Below are 11,844 nucleotides of genomic sequence, written 5' to 3'. Positions count from 1 at the left end.
TTCTGATAGACCAAATCAGTTGAGAGCCACTGAATAGTGGCTTTCAACCTTTTGAATATCCACTCTTCAAAGAAAATTTTATTCTGAAGTTCACTGTATAAAACATACAAAAGTAAAGGTATTCTGCTTGAAGCATTGGTCACAAGCCTGGATACCCCTCCAACCCACCCAGGCTAGTCCTGGGACACAGTTTGGGGGTTTGAAGTCTTATAAGTCTAGTCCACTCTATCAGTTAACAGACACATAATATAGAAACATGTACATTCACCCTTTGCATCTTTTCAGGCTCTCCATTGGCAGACATATGCCAGACCCATATTGGCAGACCCATTCCATCTAGTGGCTTCAGTATAATGTACATTAAAAGAAACCTGGCTAACCTGTGTTTGACCCCAAATGGAAGAGGGCTCTGAAGATAGCTCACAAATCTCCAGGTTATTAGCTGCAAGCAGAATCATAACTGGTGAGGGATTATTCTAGCACAGTTTGGGAATACAATGGTGGGTTAATCTCCCAGTTTGTAACAGGTAGCTCTTAAACTTTGAAATGATATTATTTTTTTAAAAATGTTTTAGTTGTCAATTAAACTTTTATTTATTTATTTATTTATATTATTTATTTATTTATATGTGGTGCTGAGAATTGAACCTAGTGCTTCACACATGCTAGGTGATTGCTCTACCACTGAGCCACAACCCTAGCCTTGAAATGACATTTTTTATAAAATATGGGGGTAGAAAGACTTGTCTGGATCCTTTCCATTAGTTGCGATGTTAAAGACAGAAAAATTTCCTACTGGTTTTCAAATATTTTTCCCCCTCTATTTAGTCCATATCATTCTTAGGAGGCTCTGCCTAGAAGAAACATTAATTACTTAGGTGTTTTCCTTCTCTTATAGTTCTAGGACCACACCTTTAAAATGTCACACAAAATCTTTAAGGAGAATGGAATAGGGGTGGGTAGACAGGGTGTAGGAAACTGGACTGAAAATAAACTCTCCATTAAGCACTGCCCCACCATCCTATATTTAGCTTTGGATGGGTTTCTGGAGATGTGTTTTATTTCAATTAAAAACACAAAAACTCTCAAATGCCACTGTTCATGTCTCAAAACCTAGGGAAACAAATATTCACCATTTGAAGTGTTCAAGAAGAGCCTGTAGAGCTGGGGCGGGGTGACCCAGCTCTCTAATCCCAGTGATTTGGTAGGCTGAGGCAGAAATATGGCAAGTTCAAGGCCAGCTTCAGCAAATTAGCAATACTGTGTCTCAAAACAAAATGTTAAAAGGGCTGGGAATGTAGCTCAGAGACACAATGCTCCTGGGCTCAATCCCCAGCTCTCCCCGCCCCCCCGCCGCAAACTCTCTGGACTGCTTAAGGAGGCAGAATTTTCCTGGAGAGCCTTCGGAATTATACAGAAGAGAACCCTGAAGGGCATAGGAAGCCTGTCCAAGTGATGCTCATTTTAGAAAACAAAAGGAGTATCAGAGGAGAGGGGACCCATGGTGCCCCAAACCAGCGGGCCAGTGTCTTCCTCCCCTTTGCCTCTCTCCTTAGGGTCTAGGTCTCAGGCTAGAGATGCCTGTCCAGCGCGAGGCTGCTCCCGCTGTGCTCCCACCTCTCCCTCCCTCCGCAGCCCCCACTGCCCACCCTCGCCCTTCCCACTCCTAAGCACTGGCAGTGTCTGCGCCCACCCCAGGACTCTGTGGGTTCGCATTCCTTCTCCTCCCACACCCACGCCTTTCCCTCTGCGGCCCACGATCCCGGCTCCGGCCGCCCCCACTCTTCCCGGCAAAAGGGGATCCCGGCCAAGGGGGCCGCCCTGGCCTCGGTCCTCCCCCGCCCCCAGGACATAAAGCTCCGGGCGGCGGCCCCGGAGCCCAGCCGCCAGCGCCCCCAGCTGCGCGTAGCCAGTACTCGAGCGCCCTCCCGACGGCAGCCCGGACGCCGCGCCCGGCTCGCTGCCCGCACCTCGCACCCGTGCCACCTGTGCTGCCCGCGGGGCCCCGACCCAGGGGCAGGGCACCACTCGAGGACCCTGAGGTAGAGCCAAAGCAGCTGTCGCCTACGGGCCCCTCGGAGAGCGGAGAGAGCCAACATGCTGGCCCCGCGCGGAGCCGCTTTCTTCCTGCTGCACCTGGTCCTGCAGCCGTGGCTAGGAGCCGGCGCCCAAGCCACCCTCCAGGGTAAGTGGGTCCCAGCCGGCAGCGTAGAACCGGCTCGGGTCGCGGGGCCCACCGTCCTGCGCTCGCTGGGCGAGTGGAGGGACCAGCTCTTGCTGTTCGACCCTGCTTTGGGGGATTTGCTCAAACACCTCTGCCCAGTGGGACCAGAATCAAAGCACATTGTGATTGGAAGCGGTGAAATTTTTCCTGAAATTTGATTATCCTGAGATAAGACTAATTCTCTAAACAATAGTTTGAGAGATGCAAAACTTCCCTTTGGGTGTAGGCAAAGACGTGAGGTTTACTTCTGAGCTTGACGCACAGTTCTAGAATTCTAACTGGTGTCTGGTGTAGGGTGAAATCTAAGTTGTATGAAGGCCAGTTTTTGCCCGCTATATCCCTTTCCCTCTACTCAGCCCTGGAACCCTACGTCTTTTCACTTGGGCGGGGCGGAAACTGTGGGAATCCATGTTCGCCCCAAACGGTAGACCCACAGCCCTGAGAAAGGCCTGGTATTTACTCCCTTGCCCTGTTTTCTGCTCGCCTTTATTCAGTCTGCTTGGATCCCAGAAAGCAAAAGTTCTTTCAGAATTTGGTTTGATCACTTAATTCCTGAGATAGAGAGGGGTTACAAAATTGATCTTTTTCTATGAACAGGTAAAAATTCCATAAGAAGTTTGAAAAGATAAACCTGGGGAATTCTCCAACCCCTTTATGAGATGGGATGCTGATAGCCCCTGGGCAGAAAGCACTTAATGTTAAACATAATTTCGTGTAAAGATCAGAAGGAAAAAAAATATTTAAGCAAGGAAAGAGCTTGGGGCTCTGACTGGTTATCCAGTGGTGGGTGACTTTCCTGTTTGAATTTGGTGCCTGGGTTGATTTATTACCAAGGAAATAAAACTGGAAGAGATACAACTTAAAGTAAAAATTGTTATTCCTTAAGAAGCCAGAGCAAAGTATGTGAGGGTCTTCTCAACTCTCCTCACTCCTCATTGCAGTGGTCACCATTTAAACTTTGCATTTCACCAAATAATTCATTTTGGTTCCAGATCAGACAACCCCAAACTGAAGCTTCACTGGATACTGCACTAATTTTAGTTTGGGTCGAAATATTTGGAAAGCTATAGTCTGTAATAAGGATTGTATTCTGAGCTCCTAGGAAGATAAAAGCAGAAGTTTTGAAACACAACTCAAAAGTTTTCTTATTGGAGATGTTATTTGGCAGGTTTGAACATATGGGTATAATATTTTGTGTTGTATAAATTCTTGACATTTGAACACACAACTTCATGGTATACCTTAGATATAGATTCTGTTTCTTAGACATCAGAGTTTTAAGGAGACTTAAATTCAGGCTATACAATGCAAATTATTTGGTTAATTTAGTTGAAGTAGATGATCTGATTAATTCAAGTTTCTGATAGATTTTTTTTTATTGAGTTGCCTAGTCTGCAATTATCAGCTCAGCTAGATAATTTGTTTATCTCCTTTTTCCTCTGAGCTGCATTGCTAGTCTTAAATTAGAATGTATTTGATTTACATGCCATAATAGTTGGGCTCATTGGTAGCTGTAATTTTACCTCTAATACTAGAGGGTTATGATTGGATTCTGATACTTTTACCAAAAAGTGATAACGCTAATAGAAAATGGTAGTATCTCATTTCCTTTTCAAAACACTCTCTAAAGTCATTACTAACTAATTCTAACTCTACCTCTTGAGAGAGCAGCAAATGGATCGGATGAACCACACAGATTGAAATACAGCAAGTTTAACTTGAGTTAAATTATGAACCTCATCAAAGTTGAAGCAAGAATCAAGAGAACCAGAGTTCCTTTTGATTGCAAGTCTCATACCTTGAACACACATCTCTTTTCTGAAGATACCTTGTTCAGAATGAGACTTTTAAACACATTACCTTATTTCCCTTCTGCCCCATTCATGGGAATGTAGTTTCCTGTTCTCTGGAAATTAAAAAACCTGATTCGCCTTTTGAAATATAATAGGCAGCTGTCTTCATGGTTTGGGGATGTGAGGCACTAAAAGGAACACAGAGAGAGCCTGCTTTCCAACACAACTAGTATTAAATTCATTATTGTGTAAGGTTCTCTGGTAAATTCGAAAGAAACTGTCTAGATCCAGTTAGAAGACAAATTGTCTTTTTAAAAGAATAGACATTCTTAAGTAGCTTGGTTGTTGTTTTTTTCCCATCTTTGTTCTAGAACTTTTATTCATTTTTTTCTCATAACAAAAGCAATGGCTATTCATTGTAGAAATTGAATAAGCACAAAAGGAAAAAACTTATCAAACCAAAGATAGCTATTATTAATTTTAACATGTTGTTATATTGTTTTTCACTTCAAATATTTTTTTCTGTGTGGATATGTAACACAAATTGGATCATGTTACACATATAGTTTATAACTTTTATACTTCATCTATCATAAACATCTTTCCACATCTGTAAGTACATAGCTGTGTTTTTAAAAGTAGATGGTTTTGTGCTTTTAGGAAGGAAAATTAATATAGCAAGGTTTTTAAGTCACTTAAGTTGTTTCTAGTATTTGGATATTGTGAATAGTTATTTATAGAACACTTGAGGTGTCATGGATGGACTTGGGTTGGTACTAACCATTCCTTTAACCTCTGTCAAGCCTTTCTTCTTTGCTAAGAACAGTTTATGTTATCATGACAAAGTCCAATGCCAACAGAGCTTCAGGATTCCCATCTCTTCCACTTAGATTTTCTCCCTAAAATTCCTTCCAAAATAGAAATTCTAGAATTATCGCTAATGGCAAATATCCTAATACCTAAAACACTTATTGTTTTATCCATTATTCCCTTAATAAGCAGCATGGCTATGTCAAAGTGTTTAGGACATTTGATACTGTTATTTAAACTGTCTTCAAAATGTTTTAAGTCTTACTAAGTAGATAAGAGGGTCCATTTCCCTGAACTCTCACCAACAGTTGGGCATTATTGCATTTATTATTCTTCCAATTTAGTAGTGAAAGTAATATCTTACTGTTTGAATTAGCAATTTCTTCATCATTAGATAAGCATATGAACATTTATTTATATTTTTACTGGGCATTTGAGTCTTTCTGTAAATTGCCTTTTTGTGTTCCTTGTACAATTTTCTATTAGGATGCTTATCATGGTGTTGCTTTGTGATAGTTTCTCATATGTTATCAATATCACCCTTTTATTAACCAGATTGTTGTATCCCAAGAGACAGCTCTAAGTGCTGAAGTTCCCACCGGTTTGGAATTGTTCAAATCATATTTGCATAAACTAACAGAAATTATAAGTAACTTCTAGTGAATAGTATCCAAATGTGACCTTTGCCTTTTAAATAGCTCTGGATATGCTCTCTCATAGATTTCATGACTCCTATAAAACTATACTGAAAAAGTGCTGCTTGCTTGATCAAAAGCAACTTATACAAATACGAATGCAGATTTCAGTTTTTTGTAGACCAACTGCATCCATCAGGATGCAGTCAAGAAATAGAAATCACATCATTTTGTTTTGTTTCCACAATGGGATTTTTCTTAACAGAGAAATATTGAAGAATTGTAAAGGCACAAAGGGAGCACTTAGGTCTCACCAAGCTAGCAAATCATTCTGCTGATACTGTATCTATCCATATCCATGCTTTCTGCTGAATTCTCTGTCATTTATCACTGACCAACAAAATGCAATTGGTTCTGGTCTGGGAGGTACATAAGGGATGCCACGATGAAAACTCACTGCTCCAGGACATGAGAAAAACAACTAGCTGGACGCTCTCACCTGTCCCCCTTGTACTTTAAGCCTTTCGTGCTTTTCCTAGCGGGCATTTTCAAAGCCACTTGTTCAGCCAAATCCAATTTTGTGTTTGCAAATTTAGTCTCCTCTTAAGGGCTATAACCAGGGATGAATATTGTGTGATATTTCTTCTACTTCGAATATCCAAACACTATAAAAGGGACAAGGAAGAACTATGAGTTTAGCAATGTGAAAAAAAATGACAAGAGATTCATTTACATTATTTTGTACCTCATTGTCCAATGACTCACTCACACACACACACACACACACACATACAAATGTTTGCCCCCGAGTTAATCTTTTGCTGACTACCTTCATTTCCCCTTCTCCCCAGTCTTTGACCTTCTTCCGTCCTCCAGTCAGAGACTGAACCCAAGTGCTCTGCAACCAGTCCTGACAGATCCCACCCTTAACGAGCTCTATGTGATCTGCACCTTCAAGCTACAGACTAAAAGCTCAGCTACCATTTTCGGCCTCTATTCCTCAACCGACAACAGCAAATATTTTGAATTTACTGTGATGGGGCGTTTAAACAAAGGTAAGCAAATTTGCAGAAATTATTTTCTTAAAAATCCCCTTTTCAGACTAGGCATGGTGGTGCATGCCTGTAATCCCAACAACTCAAGAGGATGAAGATGGGGAATTACAAGTTCAAGGCCAGACTGAGCAATTAAGTGAGACCCAAAATTTAAAAAAAATTACAAGGGATGGGGAAGCCAAATGCAGTGGCGCATGCCGGTAATACCAGTGGCTCCGGAGGCTGAGACAGGGGGATTAAGAGTTCAAAGCCAGCCTCAGCAAAAGCAAGGCGCTAAGCAACTCAATGAGATCCTGTCTCTAAATAAAACACAAAAATAGGGCTGGGGATGTGGTTCAGTGTTTGAGTGCCCCTAAATTCAATCCCTGATACCCTCCCCGCCAAAAAGGAATGGAGATATATCTCAGTGGCAGAGTGCCCCTGGGTTCAATCCCCCGTATGCAAAAAATAATTAAAAATAAATAAATCCCCTTCTCCTATTCCTTTCTCCTATTCCAGGATCTGGGGTCTGATCCCTAAATGATCCCATTTCCCTAAAATGGTTCCCTTGAACAATTTTTTTTTCTCACCCATTGTTCATTTTTGTTTCAATGCCATATTTTTGTACATTTACCTATATTAGGGGAGGTGATACTGGGAAAAAGAATGAAGACCAATGCTAAGGGTATAACTCAGTGGTAGAGTGCTTACCTGTCAAGCATAAGGCACTGGGTTCTGTCCCCAGCATTGCCAAAAAGGAAAATTGCTTGTGGCCAAGATGCTTTTTGACATTGTCCCATTCTCTTGTTATTCTGAATCTGGTTCTGGAAGAGAGAAGACCCAGGATAATTAGGCCATTGTCTTAGCTCAGGCTCTATAACAGCATATCATGGCGGAGACAACAGACATTTATTTCTCACAGTTCTGGAGGCTGCGAAGTCTAAGGTCAGGGTGCTGGCAGATGTGGTTCTGTTAATGGCCACTTCCTGGTTTGCTGATGGCCATATTTTCACTGTATCCTCTTTAGGGTGGGGAGGAAGAGGGAGAGGGAGGGATGGAGAGAGGGATGGAGAAAGAAAGAGAGGATGAGAGAATATGAGAGAGGAAGGTGCTTATGTCTTTCATAAAAGGACATGAACCCCATTCAAGGGTTCTACCCTCAGGACCTAATCTAGACCTAGTTACCTCCCAAGGGTCCCACCTCCAAACACCACCACAATGATTAGGACTTCAGTACATGGATTTGATGGCGAGGACACAAACATTTATTCTGTAGCGACCATCCACACTACTCTTATGTTCCCTTGGATGCCTGTGGCTGAGCAGAACTCATTCCCAGCTCTATAATCACCTGGCTAGCCTTGATGGAGAAAATACCTCTCAACCAGTTGAACAGAATGAAAAGCTCTCTTTTCTGCCTGCTTTACGCCAGTTTACACAGGTATGCCACCTGTTTGATCCCTCTGCTGTTGTCTGTTTTGCTGTCGGAGTGAGTTGCTACGAATACTAAGAAATGACTCCCAAAGAAAATGTTTGCTGTTTTTTATGCTCTTCCCCTCCACCGGCTCCCTAAGGACAACACCTGTTCCTGTTTATAGAGGAATGTGACAGATAAGGCTGCCTCCTGCATTTAATAAAACAGGAGGACTAGGCCTTCTTCTTGGGTTTTATATTTCTTTAAGCTGCTTCTTAAAGTAGACACTCTCTTGGATTCTCCTCATGATTGAACCCTTAATCTATAGACTTAGCAGCTGAAAAAAAAAATCCCTAATTCTTAGTTTTCATAGGACTACAGAGTTAAAGCAAAAAGAAATGGGACTTGAACCCTTCTTTTTAGGTCAAGTTCCAGTGCTTCCCATCCTTCCTTCCGCCTGTTCCCAAGTCAGCATTCTGTCTATACCTCATGGCCTCTCACTTCTGTGATGAGGCCTTGGGTAATGATGGTGTCTGGGGATATGGTCAGCAGATAGGGCAGCCATTCCTACTTCCTTTGCCTGTCCTTAGAGCTGAAAGGTGATTTGTCTGCCATCTGCCTCAAATGGAACAGCCCCATCTGCCTCACATCTATAGAAGGAAGTGTTCACTTCCCAACCATCCAGCTACTCCATTGTGAGCTGTAAAATCACTGCTTTTCAGCTGTAAGTCAGCAGCTTCTTACTAAAACTACTTCAGATGCATTGGAAGGATTCCTTTTTTTTTTTTTTTTTTTTTCCTCAACTCATTCAGCTGAATGGCTAGAAGGTTCTCAGTACAGGGATAAACTTTGATCCTAACATTTCACCCTTCCTGCAGCTTGCCTTATATTTCTAAATTGGCCAGTCTATGTGAACCTTTGGTGGAGAGACTATGATGTCAAGACACACAAGGAAGCAAATTCCTTCACACTGATGCTTTCCGTCTCCTCTATAAAGGCAAAAGTAACACTGGATACATGGGCAGGTGGATCAATGAGTGAGGGACTCTTAGTGTGTTTCCTCTGGAGAATCACCGGTAATGTGTTGCAGCTGTAAACACCAGCTCCAAATACCAGATTGAAGCTTTACCGGAGAAGATGAAAATGTTGATGAATGCTTCCTGTTATGGTTTTAGACCTCAAAAGCCCATGTGCTTAAAGGCTCGGTTACAGCCTGTGGTGTTGTTGGGAGTTGGTAAAGCGTTTAGTAGGTGGGGCCTAGTTAGAGGAAGTTAGGTCACTTATGGTGGGCCCATGGGAGGATATTGAGACCCTGGCCTCTTTCTGCTTCTCACTGCTTTCTGGCCATCATGAGGTGAGCAGCTTTTTCTCTACCACATACCCGCTGCCCTGATAATTTGCCTCCCCACAGGCCCAAAAGCAATGGAGTCAACAGACCATGGACTGAAACATCTGAAACTGTGAGCCAAAATAAACCTTTCCTCCTTTTAAGTTCTTGCTTTCAGGTATTTGTCACAGTAATGGAAAGCTAACACCCCTCCCCAAATTATTAGAGAAGATAGAAGTTTCTTAGAAAATGTGGAGGGGAAAAAAAGAGCCCAGAAGAATCCAGAATTCTCAGGAAATAACGGAATTGATACTAGTATTAAAACTTGGAGGGATGAAGAATGTGCATAGAGAAGTACTGTCACTGGAACAGTAGGATAAGTACTAGGTAGTTCTGGGAAGGAGCAGCAGTCCATTCTGACTAGAACAATAACGAGAGGTCACTGGGTTCATCAGGCCCAAGGAAGAAAGGTGGTATGTGGTCATGACTCCCCATGGAGGTGTCCGTGGTGGCCATACTGACACAATTTATGGAGGATGGGGGAAGATAGCTCTGTGGATAGTGAGCTCCAGGTGTCATTTAACCTGGCTGAGGCTCAGCTGATCAGGCTTTTGGTTGATTTGCATGGAAAACAGTGAAGCAGTCAGAAGAAATCCAAAGGTATCTCTGCTGGCTTTAAATACCTGAGTAGGAAATAAAAGCTTTCCCTTTAACAGACTTTAAAAAGTTCATGACTTGGGAGAGAAAGGAAGGTGACTTCACAGATGGTATCAAAGAGCAGGATTGGACTGAATGGTCCCAGATGAGCTCCTGAAACAACCTAAAGTAGAACGAATGAAGAAGACTGCAGAGAATGAGTTTGCCACTGTACTCTCCCTCCACACTCACCCTCTCCAAGCCATCCCACCTACGGCCACCTCATTGCTCTTGCAAAACTTAACATTTCAGTTAAGTTATACCTGACCCCAGAGACCTTTAGTGAAAAAGGTGCATTCAGGGCTTCCACTGCATGACCCTCACCAGCCTTTCCTTTTGTCCCTCATGCAGTTCCTGGTTCCACTGATGCCATCTTTCCTTCTCCATCCTTATGTTCTTGCCCCCTGCCCCCAACCCAGTACACCTCAACACATTTGGATAGTTTTCTTTGTATCACCTGGCACCTCTTAAGGACAGGACTAGTCTTAGTTTACCTTGTATTTGAATTACGTCTGGTACTTCTCTCCAAAAGGTTGTGAGCTCCCTCAAGACAGGGAGGTTCAACATCCCTTTTCTTTCTGTCTGTCTGTCCATGTGTCTTTGTGGTGCTGGGGATTGACCCAGGGCAAATACTCTACCTGCTAAGCTATATCTCCAGCCCCCTTAACTTCTTTCTGCATCTGCTGCAGCAGTTTGTATGTATAGGGGTCCAGGCACACTGCCTTGAACGTAGAAGTGGTTCCTGAGCAGATTGGATAGAATAAATGGAGGCTGAGAAGAGCAGACTTGTTTGTTAAAGAAGGTGTATACCACTGTGGAAATTCTGAAATTATACAGTGTCTGGTACATGGTAAGTGCTCAAAATAAGCTTTGTTAATGAATGAATGCTAAAGAACTTTAGGATGGGAATATAAGAGTATTTCTGGTACAAATGATCTGTAGTTATTAGTAATGCAGGTAATAAAATCTTGACAGAAATAAACATACTACAAAAACCACGTGGCTGGATATGGTTGATGCTTTTCTAGTATCTGGCATGGAGACAGCTTTGCAGTTATTTTCATGGTTTTGAGTCCCAGCTAGAAATCTTACTAGTTTGTCACCCTGAGTACCTCTCTGATTCTCTCTTAGCCCTGGGTTATCATCTCTAAAGTGGAGATGATAATCACTATATCCCAGGTTGATTACAAGAAATGAATTTTGTAAAGTATAATAATCTTTAGGCTATGAGGCTTAATAAAAATTCCAGGCTCTTAAATAGGATAGGATGAATGGATAGATAGACCAATCAATGTCTGCTACTTAGGCAACTGTCTTCCAAAGAAAAAAGACTTTCCTTGATGATAGCTTAACCTTTCAGAAAAAGAAAATGGGAAGAATTGCTTCCTTAGTCTTCATTCAGTTGTCACAGACGCACAATTTGATGCTGTGGAGGTAAAGGGAACCCCAAGCATTTGCTGTCATGAATAGAATCAGACTGCTCAGCCTAAAGATAGGAGATGTCTTATGGTTCAGAATAGTGGTTTTGATGACCGCAGGCTAAAGAAACACAGTTTGAGAGGGATGGAAGAGTTTAGAAATAAAAATTCTGCACCCAGTAATGAGTAGGGGAAATGAAGATCCTCAAACATTAATAACAACATTTATTGAGCCTTTAAAAGTGTCAGGATTATGATAAAAGCTCAACCCTCCTTTTCCCTTTTAACTTTCAAAATATTCCTATGAGACGCCCTTGAATGAGCTCAACTTCAAAGTGGTCATATGCAGAAGATGGAAAGAATTTAAAACTTGACACAAAACTATAATGATTAGGACAGAGAAACGGAAACTTAACTGAGTCAAAGTTAGTGATTCACACATAAGATAATAAAAGGGATGTTTTTAGCTATGTTCAGAATAGGGAGAAGTAAG

At 42.0% G+C, this 11,844-nt stretch overlaps 1 protein-coding gene across 1 annotated transcript in view; it reads left to right on the top strand.

The window, feature by feature from the left end:
* Window positions 1-1,781: 1,781 nt before the first annotated feature.
* Window positions 1,782-11,844, top strand: part of THBS4 (thrombospondin 4) — a 46,334-nt gene continuing 36,271 nt past the window's right edge. Inside the window, exons 1-2 of the mRNA XM_081278631.1 lie at window positions 1,782-2,185; window positions 6,314-6,517. Coding sequence (XP_081134757.1) covers window positions 2,098-2,185; window positions 6,314-6,517 — 292 coding nt within the window. The 5' untranslated portion in view covers window positions 1,782-2,097. The remainder of the gene's footprint in view (window positions 2,186-6,313; window positions 6,518-11,844) is intronic.

The sequence above is a fragment of the Spermophilus citellus genome (genome assembly GCF_964194105.1).
Source record: "Spermophilus citellus genome assembly, chromosome: 1".
Classification (NCBI taxonomy): domain Eukaryota; kingdom Metazoa; phylum Chordata; class Mammalia; order Rodentia; family Sciuridae; genus Spermophilus; species Spermophilus citellus.
This window is presented reverse-complemented; position numbering and strand designations above follow the sequence as displayed.